Source organism: Microcebus murinus, chromosome 6 (genome assembly GCF_040939455.1).
Source record: "Microcebus murinus isolate Inina chromosome 6, M.murinus_Inina_mat1.0, whole genome shotgun sequence".
NCBI classification, from domain to species: domain Eukaryota; kingdom Metazoa; phylum Chordata; class Mammalia; order Primates; family Cheirogaleidae; genus Microcebus; species Microcebus murinus.
This window is the reverse complement of record NC_134109.1, coordinates 36,245,669-36,258,739: the sequence shown is the minus strand read 5'-3', so window position 1 is coordinate 36,258,739 and position 13,071 is coordinate 36,245,669. Positions and strand designations below refer to the sequence as shown.

The window sequence follows — 13,071 nt, the reverse complement described above, 5'->3', positions numbered from 1 at the left end:
AGCCCAGGAGTTTGAGGTTGCTGTGAACTAGGCTGATGCCACCGCACTCTAGCCTGGGTGACAGAGTGAGACTCTGTCTAAAAAAAAAAAAAAAAAAAAAAAAAAAAAACCAGATAGTATTTTAAGACTCATTATATTAAGAAACAGTCTAATATTAGCCAATCTAAAATGAGCCTGATTATTTCCTCCCAAAGTGACCATATCCCTTCAAATGTGTGACTCTATTAGATTTGAGATATTAAATAGAAAAAGAATTGTTCTAAGACTTTTAAATAAATTTGCCAAACTAAAAGAAGACACATCTCATAAAGTCCATCTCACGTATAGACTTCCAAAGGCCCTTAGGGGACTTGGAGAGGTATGGGTGTGTGTCCAGCTGATGTCATCTCCCTGATCGGTGGGTGTCTGTGGGTCGGGGGACCTAGGGGTCAGTTGAGTGGCCTTTGAAGCCAAACAAACTCACGTTCAAATGCTGGCTGGGCTCCTCCCGGGCTGAATGACCGGCGTGCAGACTCTCTCCCATGTGCAAAATGGAGGAATTAAAACTTCCCAGAGATGTTCCAAAGATGAAGTGTCTGGCACTTAAGGGCTTAGAAAATTAGACCTTTTTGTTAAATACTGAAGTTGGACGTTTTATTCTAGCCTACAGGCTTAGGCGGGGTTGGGGGGGGGATTACAAATGGGAGTGGTGGAAAGGACAATGGAAGCGGAATTTTTTTGGTAATTTCTAAAAAGGCTTAAATTGGAAAATAGGAAAACTTCTATTTTGATAATTTATTTAAGATTAAACAACTGTCAGGGTTAGTGGCATTAGCTGAACCCATCTGTGGGAGATAATTGCCTTTAGACAGGCTTCTCTCGAAGGGGTCATTGTATTCACATTTATGAAGAATCGTGTTTTTCTTTTCATGAAGTTGGATTAATGATGTGCTATCTGTTTTAATTTCTTCTTCTAAGGTTCTCTTCCTTTCGCTCTCCTGATTCTTTACATTCAGAAGACTCTAGAAATGATTTTTCCTCCTAGTATTTGCATCTAAGGGCTGATGGAGAATATTTTCTTATTTATCCCCTTCATTTGTCTGGGTCACAATCCGAAATGCCTCCAGGGAGGGGCTGGGCAGGAGGACAGAAATAAGGAAGGCTGGCTGGGTCTGCAGTCAGAGGAGGGGTGGGAACTAAGGTTTAGGGGTGCTAAAGAGAGTAGGTTCTCCTGAGGGGGCCTCTGCTGCTGGGCTCTGGCCATCCCCTGCCACGTGACAGTGCAGACCCAGAGACGCTGAAAATCCTGATTGCTCTGTAAAATTTCCTGATTTTCAAAATAATCTTTAGGTTGCACAAAATCTGTCTGCAAGCTAAATGTGGCCTGTAGACTGCCAGCTCATTTTTTGTTTTTGTTGTTAAGTGGAGGAATTAACTATCAGATCTAAATCTTTGAATGTTGGGGTTTTGTTTGCATGCATGTGTCTAGAGAGTTGAATCTGTGCATTGACATGCATTGGATGGACACTGTCATCTTGAGAGGTGATTAATAAATCATTTATCCTGTCTCTAGTCAGACTATACTCTGGAACAGGCATCCTCAAACTACGACCCGTGGGCCACATGCGGGTGTTTTTGCCCATTTGTTTTTTTACTTCAAAATAAAATATGTGCAGTGTGCATAGGAATTTGTTCATAGTTTTTTTTAAACTATAGTCCGGCCCTCCAACGGTCTGAGGGACAGTGAACTGGCCCCCTGTTTAAAAAGTTTGAGGACCCCTGCTCTTGAAGATTGGGAAGATGTTAATGTTTCGTCAGTAGCCACTGATTAGTGGGGGTTTTTAATAAAGTATTTGCAAATACCTTGACTGACTTTGTTTTTTAATGCATTCATTCTGTGACTTTTTTTATTAGCAAATAAAAAGAAACATTCATGGAAAGCATGCCCGGCTTTGCCAAACTCTGAATGAGGGCAAACAGCTGGTGGCGTCTGTGAGCTGTCCTGAATTAGAGGGCCAGATTGCAAAACTGGAAGAGCAGTGGTTGTCCCTGAACAAGAAAATTGACCATGAACTCCACAGACTGCAAACTCTTCTCAAGCATCTGCTCAGGTCTGTCTTCTTAGGGATTGATTGGCTTCAGATTTTGCTGCAGAGAAAGATCTCAGAGGGATTCCTGCTAAATTAGACCTCAGCTAAATTTTCCTTGGGGACTCTGTTGTACTGGGTGTGTGTGTGTGTGTGTGTGTGTGTGTGTGTGTGTGTGTGTGTGTGTGTGTGTGTGTGTGTGTGTTTGGACAATTTAAAGCAGTTGGGTCCTTCTGGGCTAAACAGGATCTAGAGTCTCGGTTATTGGTTTGCTAGACACAGGATAATATGTAATCAGTTTGCTGAAGATCATTTATACATTTCTTGGAAAACTAGGAATTGTGTTATAATACAGATGTTACCTTTTATACTATGATGATGTTCTTTCTAGCCTTCTTCCAACCGTTTTAAAATTTAAAATAAATTAAATGATTTTAGCTAACAGACTAGTTTAAAAAGGTCTTTTGAGTTCTTCAGAGAGTTGTTGTGCTTAGTTGGTATAATCCTAAACCACTTGAGAAAGGTGGAGAACAAAGAACATTTAAACCTTATTCTCATCCCTGCCTCTTGATCTAAAGAAGTTTAAAAGTTACTAAAAGGGTAGCATTTTCTCTGGGTATTTTCATCACCCAGTTGAGTATGTTGGTGTCAGCCAACAATAGTTTGCTATTATGCAATTTATAATAAATACTGGATATATTTTTACTATAGACAAATTTATAAAGGACATTTGATGAATAAAAATAATTTCTGTCCTTATCCATGGGTACACTTTTGTGTAGCTATAATAAGAAATTTAAACAAAATTTAGACTTTAAAATGCCTCTTTGTTCTTGATTAGCCATAGTGAAGAGTCCTAGAAAACACCAAGAGCATTGGATTTGGGGCATGGTATAAAACATGATACAATCCTTACAAATGTCATGATTTTCTGAATGTTAGGGTTGACCACAAGAAATTATGCAATAAGGCCAGGGGTGATGGTTCATGCCTGTAATCCTAGCATTCTGGGAGGCCCGGGTGGGCAGATCATTTTAGCTCAGGAGTTCAAGACCATTCTGAGCAAGGGTGAGACCCTGTCTCTACTAAAAAAAAAAAATACAAAGAAATTAGCTGGACAACTAAATATATATATATATATATAATATTAGCTGGGCATGGTGACACATGCCTGCACTCCCAGCTACCTGGGAGGCTGAGGCAAGAGGATCGCTTGAGCCTAGGAGTTTGAGGTTGCTGTGAGCTAGGCTGATGCCATGGCACTCTAGCCTGGGCAACATAGTGAGACTCTGTCTCAAAAAAAAAAAGAAAATATGCAATAAAATAAGAAAATACGCTGGTGATGGATGTCATCTTCAGAATAGGGTGCTAATTTCCTTTTTATCTCACTGTGCTCCTATTAGTTATAACAGAGATTCGGATGAGTTAACCAAGTGGTTGGAATCGTCTCAGCAAACTCTGAATTACTGGAAAGAACAGTCCCTCAATGTGTCTCAGGACTTGGATACAATCAGAAGCAACATAAATAATTTTTTTGTAAGTTGTGATAGAATATGCTGGATAATTATTGGTCAGAAATAAATATCAAGGAAAAGCATCAGTGTTGATATGATAGTCTCCATATTTATTTGTGGCAAACAAATAAGACTTGGGCTAATAGCAGCTATGTTCTTCAAACCTAGAGCTATTTGTTTATATTGTTCATTTATACATTTATAATGATAAAGTGTATTTTTCATTGACCCTATAAAATATATATATAAATTAAAAATTTGCTCTGACAAATGCAGAAACTACCTTCCCCCAAACAAAAACAATCTTACAGGATTATTAATTTTTAAATGTTAAGATTAAAAAATGTATACTTTTAAATTGTATACAAAATTAGTATCTCTACTAAATTTTTTTGTTCTATTGTTTTAAGATTTTTTGGGGGGAAAATTGCTTTTGGAATATGAATTGTACTTATGAAGCCTTCTAGTGTTTTCCCTTAGTCTTTTCTCTCTTTTTTCTATTTTCCATATTTTGTAGCTATGGTTGTACCTATGGTTATTTAGTTGGCATTAAAATGTAAATATTTTAAAAATATACTTGAAGGAACCTATACATAGGAAAGATTTCAAATATTTAATTAAAAATTTGTTGCAAGTAGTTAATTTAATATGAACTTTGTGTTGGGTTCCATAGCTTCTTATAAAACTTACCATTGAAATAATGACTTGTCTATTTAAAAAATATATATTAATCCACTGGGTTATAAGCTTCTTGTGAGGGGCATGAAGCCCATCTCTTTTGTTCCCCACTGTGTATCTAATGCCTGGAATAGAGCCTGACACTTAGTAAGCAAAGAAGTATGTGTGCCTATGTATATATATGTATTCAGATATTTACTATGTTTAGTTTGGGACTGTAAACAATTATTCTGACTCTTGCTATATTTAAATTTTAAAACTATTGCTTTTAGGAGTTTTCAAAAGAAGTTGATGAAAAGTCTTCCTCGAAAACTGCTGTTATAAGTACCGGGAACCAACTTCTTCACCTTAAAGAAGCTGATACAGCTACGCTGAGAGCATCTTTAGCACAGTTTGAACAAAAATGGACAATGCTCATCACTCAACTTCCAGATATTCAAGAAAAACTTCACCAGGTAAGTATTTAAAGACCCAGCATTTGAATTAGCATTCCCTTGTTAGCTCACAACTCTTTTAAAATTATTTCTCCGACTCAATAATTTTCATTGACACTGCCTATTTTTCTCTGGCACCATTGAATATAGGTCTTAATTACTGAACTCTCTTCCAATGGGATCTTTCTTAAGAGAGAAATCAGGCTTAATTACTTTATTTCTCAGTTTATCTGTGCCACTGTGTTAGTTTATGTGAAGGTCACTGTCATTGTTTTGGGGTCGCTTGTTCTAAGCTCGAATGCTGGGTTTGTTTTTGTGAGTAGCCTGCATAATTATGAAGCAAGACCTTTTATCAAACCAGATATCATCTCTAGTGATGCCCCGATTCATTTTGTTAACTGCAGGTAATTAAATGGAAATCATTTTGTTCTTGCAGCTTCAGATGGAGAAATTGCCATCTCGTGAAGCAATCACAGAAATGATTAGCTGGATGAACAATGTGGAGCGTCAGACTGCAGATGAGGACTCTGCCCATCCACCAGATTCTGTGTCTCAAGTTAAAAATCTTCTGCAGAAGCACAAGGTAATTATGCAAAAGGAGCAGCAATCTTTTCATTAAATAAGAAGGCAAATCAGTTGGAGGGGAAATTCCGAACAAAGAAACATGCAGGATATAATTTACAAAAATTAATTCTAGCGGTAAGAAATGGGGTGGTGGAGGATTCTACAGAGATGTTAGTATACTTGCTCTTTTTCCATTTAAATTCCTTTGGTAGCTCCCATCAGCACAGGACAGCCCAAGCTTTTAACAGACTCCTGCCCCTCCTTACCTCCTAGTCTCATATTTTCATTCCCCCACGTAAACCCTGGATCCCAGCTAGACCCAGTGATTTTCAATCCCAGCTGTTTCTTGTGCTCCTCCTCATGTAACGTGCATGCTGTGCCTTTGGCCTGGAATGCCAGTAGCCCACTTTTAGCTGAATAAATGCTTTTAGTCATCCTTCAAGAATTAGCTCAAGTGTCTCCTTGTTTGGAAATCCACCCCAGACTCTCCCAGCCAGAATAGGTGACTTTCCTGGATTAGATGTCTCTGTGAACTACTCTATCAGTAGTTCCTGTCACTCGATAATTATTTGTTTGCTTGTCTGTCTCCCCACCTTGACTCTGCTTCTTGAGAGCAGGAGCTGTCCTTCCCCTCCCTAAAATAGCACACCTAGCCCAATACCTGGTGTTAATAAATGTTCTTTGAGTAAGAGAATGAGTGAGAAAAAGTTGAGATCCTACAAATAGATATGAATGTGGCTTTCTACGTGATATTTTAATTTCAAGTAGATTTAATTAACATTTAACAAGCTACACACAAACATCTATTGTGTGCCAGGCAGTGTTTTGGACGCTATGAATACAGAGACGAAAGACGGGCTTGGTAGTTGGTTTCAAAGACCTCACAGGCTGATGGAGCAGCTGGATGAGTGGCTTCATCGCCAAGCATGACATTAGCAGAGGATTTTGTTTTTACATACCATCGCATCCTCACTTCAAGTAGTAGAGTGTTTAAAAGGTCTACATGTGTATATTCTTGCAGGCTCTAGTAACCTAGCGCATGCCACATGGTTTCCCCACACGTGTCTCCCAAGGAGGTGCTAGAACTTGCTAGGATCAAACTCAACAGGTGGCAGGTTTGATGGAAACATGGTTGGCCCTGAGTAGGTTTAGGATTGGTGTGGAACTTCACAGCCACCCAAACTATCCTGGGGAGGCCTAGGCTGCCCTCAAAGGAATAGAGAAGCTGCCTAGATTGGCAACGTTCCTCAAAGGGTTTTCTGGGACAGCCTTAACTTCCTATTTCCAATCTAGTTTCCATGAGCCCTCAGGATGGCCCAGAATTCCAGCACAACTCTCAGGCAGCCTTTGTCGTGCCCTGGGTCCTGATTTTGGGCTGCTATCCATGGTGTTCCCTTTGACTTTTCAGCCTGTTTGAAAGCAGTGACTCTCCCTGTTCCCAGGAATGTGTAACTCCCTTAAAGAATTAAATTCCACTCAAATAAATAGACTCACGGGGGAGGGGAGGGTGGAAAGGAACTCCTGATAGGTGCCCCTTAATTAACGAATGACAGCTTGGCGACCCCTAGAGTGCACCAGGGGAAATCCAATTCATCTAACCAACTTCTGTTTAGGGTTTGGGTGTTTAATTTTGCTTGTTTGTTTGTTTTAGGAGTTTAGAATGGAAATGGACTATAAACAGTGGATAGTTGACTTTGTTAACCAGTCACTACTTCAGTTAAGCACCTGTGATGTAGAAAGCAAGCGCTATGAAAGAACGGAGTTTGCAGAGCACCTGGGGGAGATGAACCGCCAGTGGCACCGAGTCCATGGAATGCTGAACAGGAAGGTGTGTTTCTGGGACACAGATGGATGTGTGGTTTGGCCTTTGTAAGACACCACTTTCTGAAAAATCCAAGAAGATATTCAATAGTTGATTTACAGTTAAGCCCAATAATCATCTCAATTATAGACCTTGTATAAATCCTACATTTTAGCATTCTCCATTGGTGCATATAAGAGAATATGAAATAGTTCTAATATTCTATTGAGCTTTCTTAGTGGGAAATTGAGTTAGGCAAGTGAAGAGGAGAAATTTTATTTAAGAAGATGTCAAGTGTTATGTCAGGCTACTAAATGATCAGAGATTGTGACATTTTCCGTGAAAGCAGATATTCAAGAGGGACAGAGCTATTTCAGCTTAGAAAAGATGGCTAAAAGGAGGGAAAAAAAATTTATGTGGCTTTTTGGTAGATTTTTCACTCCATGACTCTTTAAGAGATTAGGAAAACTTATTTCTTAAAAATATTTAGTATTTATATATATTGGCAGTAACGACTGGTTGATTTGTTTACTGTGTAGAGAATGCATATAAATGGATTTATACAATTAAGGTTAAAGTGCATAAATGGACAAAGAACATGAACAGACAATTCAGAAAAGAAGAAATTCCAGTTAGCAAATAAACATGGAAAGATATCAACTTCAATTATCAGATATTTAAAATAAACATTATATGGCATATATTTATTTAATTAGAAAAATTTAATAAGATAAGGTCAAAGTTGAAACCTGTCACATTCATACATTGCTGATAATGACTTAAATATTCTTTTGGAAAGCATTTGTAAAATTTAAAGAACCATAATAATCATAACCAAGCAGGTCACCTCTCACACATTTAAGTGAATAGTCCTTCAAAAAAGAAAAGGATTCTGCATAAACCGTTCAGCTCAAAATTATTTATACTGGTGAAAACATAGAATGCCTTAATTTCCAGCTCTAGAGAAATAATTATACTGTGTCCATTTGATGAAATATTAGGTGGCCTTTTAAAATTCATATCACTATATGTCATGACATAGTGGGTGCTTATGACATTGAAAAAAAGAATATAAACATTTACATGAGGCCAGGCATGATAGTGGCTCATGCCTATAATTCTAGCACTCTGGGAGGCCAAGGTGGGAGGATCACTTGAATTCAGGCCAAGAATTCAGGACCACCTGAGTAAGAGTGAGGCCCTTTCTGTACAAAAAATAGAAAAATTAGCCAGGCGTCATACCTTGGGCCTGTAGTCCCAGCTACTCAGGAGGCTGAGGCAGGAGGATTGCTTGAGCCCAGGAATTTGAGGCTGGAATTAGCTATGGTGATGCCACTGCACTCTAGCCTGGGTGGCAGAGCAAGACCCTGTCTCAAAACAAAAAAATCTTTTTTATATGTACCATGATTCTAGCCTCATAAAAATTGTATTAGTAATGAGAAGAATCACAGACATTGAGAGCAATGATTATTTATTAAATTGATGAATTGTGATATTATTGATATAGAAAATTTTAAGCAACTCTAATGAGAGTTTGGGGCAAGAAAATTTTCTTATACTTTGCATTTCTCATTAACAATGAGAAATATTGAATGTTAGCGACATGATTTTATTTTGTGCAGATACTATAAAGCTCCAAAACAGCCAGTTCTCTCAGCAGATTAGCTTTCACTTTAAAACATGAGATTTTTTTTTGTAAGGGGGAGCTTTAATTCTGTTTCCTGATTTATGAATCTTTATTTCAAAAATTGGAGCATCCTATTATATGACATATTAGAAATTTGAGAAGAAACAACATTGTTCTTTTAAAAATAACATCATGGCATTTCCATCTTAAAGCATGTAGTTTAAAATAAGAAAAAACATTTTCATAATTTTTTTATTCATCATTTATAGATACAACATTTAGAACAACTTTTGGAGAGTATCACTGAGAATGAGAACAAGATACAGATTTTGAACAACTGGATAGAAGTGCAAGAAGAGAGGCTGAAAATGTTACAAAAACCTGAAAGTGTGGTTTCGGTCCAGAAGCTGCTCCTGGACTGTCAGGTGAGAACGGGCGTCCTGTGGCGCACACAGCCACTGGTCGCTACTGGTCGCCAGTCTTGCCCCGAGGAGCAAGATAAGGTGCTGTAGTTCTGGAGACTCCTCTAGCTCCCCCCTATATTTACTATTTTCTTATGTATGTTAGAAAAATTTCCATGGATTTTACAAAACCGCAAAGAAGATATTTTCAAGGTTACAGTATTGCTCTGAATAGTACTCCTGGCGGGGGGAGGGTGTTGTTTAAAGGGAATTTTGATTTAGATGCTTTCTAGTTTTTGTGTTTATTATTTTGCCCAATATTCACAAATCTACTCTGGAGTTTTCATTATTTTTAGTATTTCAAAAACTGTTCATTTCATCAGAAGGAAATGATTTTCTTCTACCTATTGTGCACTGGGTTTTAAAAGGACCACTTGTCCCCCTGGACCACTGTCTGAATCCCATTCGGGCCTGAGGGTGTTGCCTGTGCCCTGTGTTTGTTCAGCTGTGCTTTGCCAAGTCACTGTGTCTTTGGCATGCCCTCTCCCGAGTGCAGATCGACCCTGCTTAAGCACTGCCCCTGGGGTCACCCCCTATGCCGAGCACTTCAGCTGTCACCATAGCTGCCAACTGGGTGGACAATATCACACAGTCACTGTTTGGGGCTGGAAAGTCTTGCTTTCTAAGAAAGCTCCAGGATTATACTGGACATAAATCGTGAGCAGCAACACTACCAAAAGGGGTCTTATCACATGGTCATATCCTGTTCCGCACTCCCCGTATTGTTTCCACGTGGGCGTGGTGGCTGCCACCTTGGAGTCAACAGCCTTCCCGACTGGGAGCCTGCATTCCACAGCTCCACGCTGCACCATCCCCCAACAGGCCATCCTTTCCAGAAGCCCAGGAGCTCTTTCCAGGCTTGTCTCTACCTCGGTTTCTCATTAGTTCCTCTCAGTTTACACCTTAACCATCTGGTCATCTCGGTCCAACTGGCTTCTTTCAGACCATTGTCACTGCATGTCTGCCTGCCTTCTGCAGCCTCCAACCAGCTCCTGGCCTCCTACCTCATGTCCTTCCCATTCATTCTCCTGAAATGCAAAAGGTCACAGCACAATTCTTCAGTGGCTCCATGCAGACCATGGAGTGAAGTGCAAATGCTTTAGAATGGCATTAGAATGTAGAGGCCCTTTATGACCTTCTGTCACCTACATAGAGTTGCAAATAGTTGTAAACCATGCTAGTCTTAAATAATGTGTTGGAGAGGTTCTTGTTTATTTTGTTAACTATAGCCACTGAACAAGTTGAGGTGAGTTAAGTTTAGCTCTTCTCCACATAACCATACTGCCAAACGGTAATTAAACAAATCCCAAAGAAAACTCCACCACGTATAGAAACATTTATTAGCAAGCAAGTACTAAAAATAGTTTGTGTAACTGTAAGTTAAATGAAGCCCAGCTCTCTGTCCTCTTTGGTGCACCAGCCGCCACTTTGCATGAAAGGCAGACAGGTTACTATTCCAGGAGCAAGAGTCCATTGTTTCTGTGGCCAACATTGAACAACCAGGGTCCTTGGAGTTTAGGCTGGATACACAAACTTCACAGGGATTGTCATACAGGTGAAGGCAACAGGCTGTACTTGACTCTTCCATCCTGTTCAATCAAGGGTGAAAATTCCGTCTACAGTAGTTTAGCTAATCCACTGGTCTTGAGTATGTGTAGTTTCACCAGTGAGAACCCATTTCTAATATTCATCTGTTATTTAATGTCATTAACTTCACCAATAAAAATCCCATTTCTAACATTCACTGGGCTTATTAGCAAAATGACAGGTATTGATTGAGATCTGGGATTCAGAAGTGCTGTGGGAGCCCCTCCGAAATGTGGGCTTCCTAATTCAAACGCCTGCCGACCACCCTGGAGTGTGCGTAGGTGGTTGTACCTGGCTGCACCTGGGTGTAGTTTAACCTATACATGATTGCCTGCTATTTTTACCCAGGTGTTTTGAAGAAATTTCCAGACATGCCTGGCCAGTGTCATCTCTGGTCTGTCCACGCCTTGCCTCTGCTGTTGCCTGTGCTGCCGATTGCAGGATTCTGGGCACCCACTCTCCCCACCCCCCACCCCCACACACACAGGCTCTCCTCTGTCTTAGCACTCAGCCAGAGCACCCCGACCTCCAAACTCCTCTCATACCCACTGGTCGTGTGCCTCCCTGTGTACTCCCACACTTCCCATTAGCTCGTTTCTTCTTTTTTTATCCTGCTTTCTTGGATGGATCTTTGCAAACAAAGCAGATATAGAAGTAAATTGATATTAATAGCGTAGGCTTCTAGCACCCTGTGTAGCATCACGTGTCAGAGGCTACACCCAACTCTCAGCACACCTGTTGAGTCTGTCACCGCCTGTGACACTTGTAGTTGCCTAGTAGTCACTTGAACACATCTATTGATAGACCTAAAAGGAGGCTTTTCTGCAAACCTCATTTTCTCTTTTTCTTCACTACTCACTGTTTATGGGAAATAAAATGATAGATGTATAGTTTGATGATTTATCCCAGGGTAGAATCTTTCAGATTGGTAAGCTTGCTAAAGTGGCTTTACTCTAGAAAAGTTACGGATTGGAGTGGGTGAAGCGTTAAGACAGCGTTTTGGCTGGGCGTGGTAGCTCACGCCTGTTATCCTAGCACTCTGGGAGGCCAAGGCGGGCAGATTGCTTGAGATCAGGAGTTCGAAACCAGCCTGAGCAAGAGCCAGACCCCATCTCTACTATAAATAGAAAGAAATTAGTCGATCAACTAATATATATACATATAGAAAAAATTAGCCGGGCATGGTGGCGCATGCCTGTAGTCCCAGCTACTCGGGAGGCTGAGGCAGCAGGATTGCTTGAGCCCAGGAGTTTGAGGTTGCTGTGAGCTAGGCTGATGCCACAGCACTCACTCTAGCCTGGGCAACAAAGCAAGACTCTGTCTCAAAAAAATAAAATAGACAGTTAGTGTTTGAAGTATTCTGATGCGTTTCTAAAAGTTCTTGATGGCTGGAAAAGGGCCAAATGTGACATGTTATAATTTATCAAGGAAAGTTTTGTGGTTGATTAGAGGTGTGAGATGAGGTTATTAATCCCTCAAGTTCAATGCTTCTATGTTTTAACCACAGTTTCTGATAGAATTGTGTTCATGATAATTTCAGGAGAATTTAGATATTTAAAAAAAATTTAACACTGGTCCTCGCATAACAGCAAAGGGAGATTTGCAAATTCTAGTGACTCTCCATAATTAGCAAAAGATTTCTTCATTTCAGCCTATACTGTGTGTGGCAAGTTGGGATTTAAAGTAAGATGAATTATTTTGCCAGTGTGGTGGGAGTTGGGAGGCTTGGAAGGAACTGTTAGGCCTCCGTGGAGCATGGTCAGGTGACAGGACTGACTGCTGGGTGAAATCCATGTTGTTCTGAGGAGAAACAGGAGCGGCTCCGTTGTGTGCATGTGTGTGCGTGTGCTGGTGCTGCCATGGTCACTGTTACGCCCCCTTTTTTTTTTTGCTTTTTTGTGTTGTCACTTCCCTCTAACTCTCTGCTGATTGGTCCTTTCCCATCACTTTCTTTACATTATGGAGGAAATATGACAACTTATTGGTAAATAAGTGTTTTTAGAAATCTCTAGTTTGTTGAGCCTTCGGGAAGACTGTATGTTCAAAGAAGGGGAGTGATTCAGTACTCTTAACGTGTTTTATAACTTTGCAAAGGAAGAAAGACTGAAATGGATAATAAAGGGAACGCTCTGACAAATGAGGTTGTCAGGGTGTGGGTGAGCGTTAGGGTGGCAGAGAAGATGGACGGAGGGGGGCGGCTGCGAGAGTCTCACTGGCAAAGGCTGTTTCAGAGAAGCCGTTTTGCTGGCTGGGTGCTGTTGCAGCCGATCCATACAGATGATATTTCACAAACGCACTCTCGGGGTAACGGTCGCCCACAGTGCACTGACAGATGGATT

The 13,071-nt window shown here is 40.2% G+C and overlaps 1 protein-coding gene across 8 annotated transcripts in view; it reads left to right on the top strand.

The window, feature by feature from the left end:
- SYNE2 (spectrin repeat containing nuclear envelope protein 2) overlaps positions 1 to 13,071 on the top strand; it is a 306,127-nt gene that overhangs the window by 223,486 nt on the left and 69,570 nt on the right. For all 8 annotated transcript variants that reach the window (XM_076003979.1, XM_076003977.1, XM_076003981.1 and 5 more), the window contains 6 exons: positions 1,894 to 2,090; positions 3,470 to 3,602; positions 4,531 to 4,713; positions 5,129 to 5,275; positions 6,908 to 7,084; positions 8,954 to 9,109. In XM_076003979.1, coding sequence (XP_075860094.1) covers positions 1,894 to 2,090; positions 3,470 to 3,602; positions 4,531 to 4,713; positions 5,129 to 5,275; positions 6,908 to 7,084; positions 8,954 to 9,109 — 993 coding nt within the window. The remainder of the gene's footprint in view (positions 1 to 1,893; positions 2,091 to 3,469; positions 3,603 to 4,530; positions 4,714 to 5,128; positions 5,276 to 6,907; positions 7,085 to 8,953; positions 9,110 to 13,071) is intronic.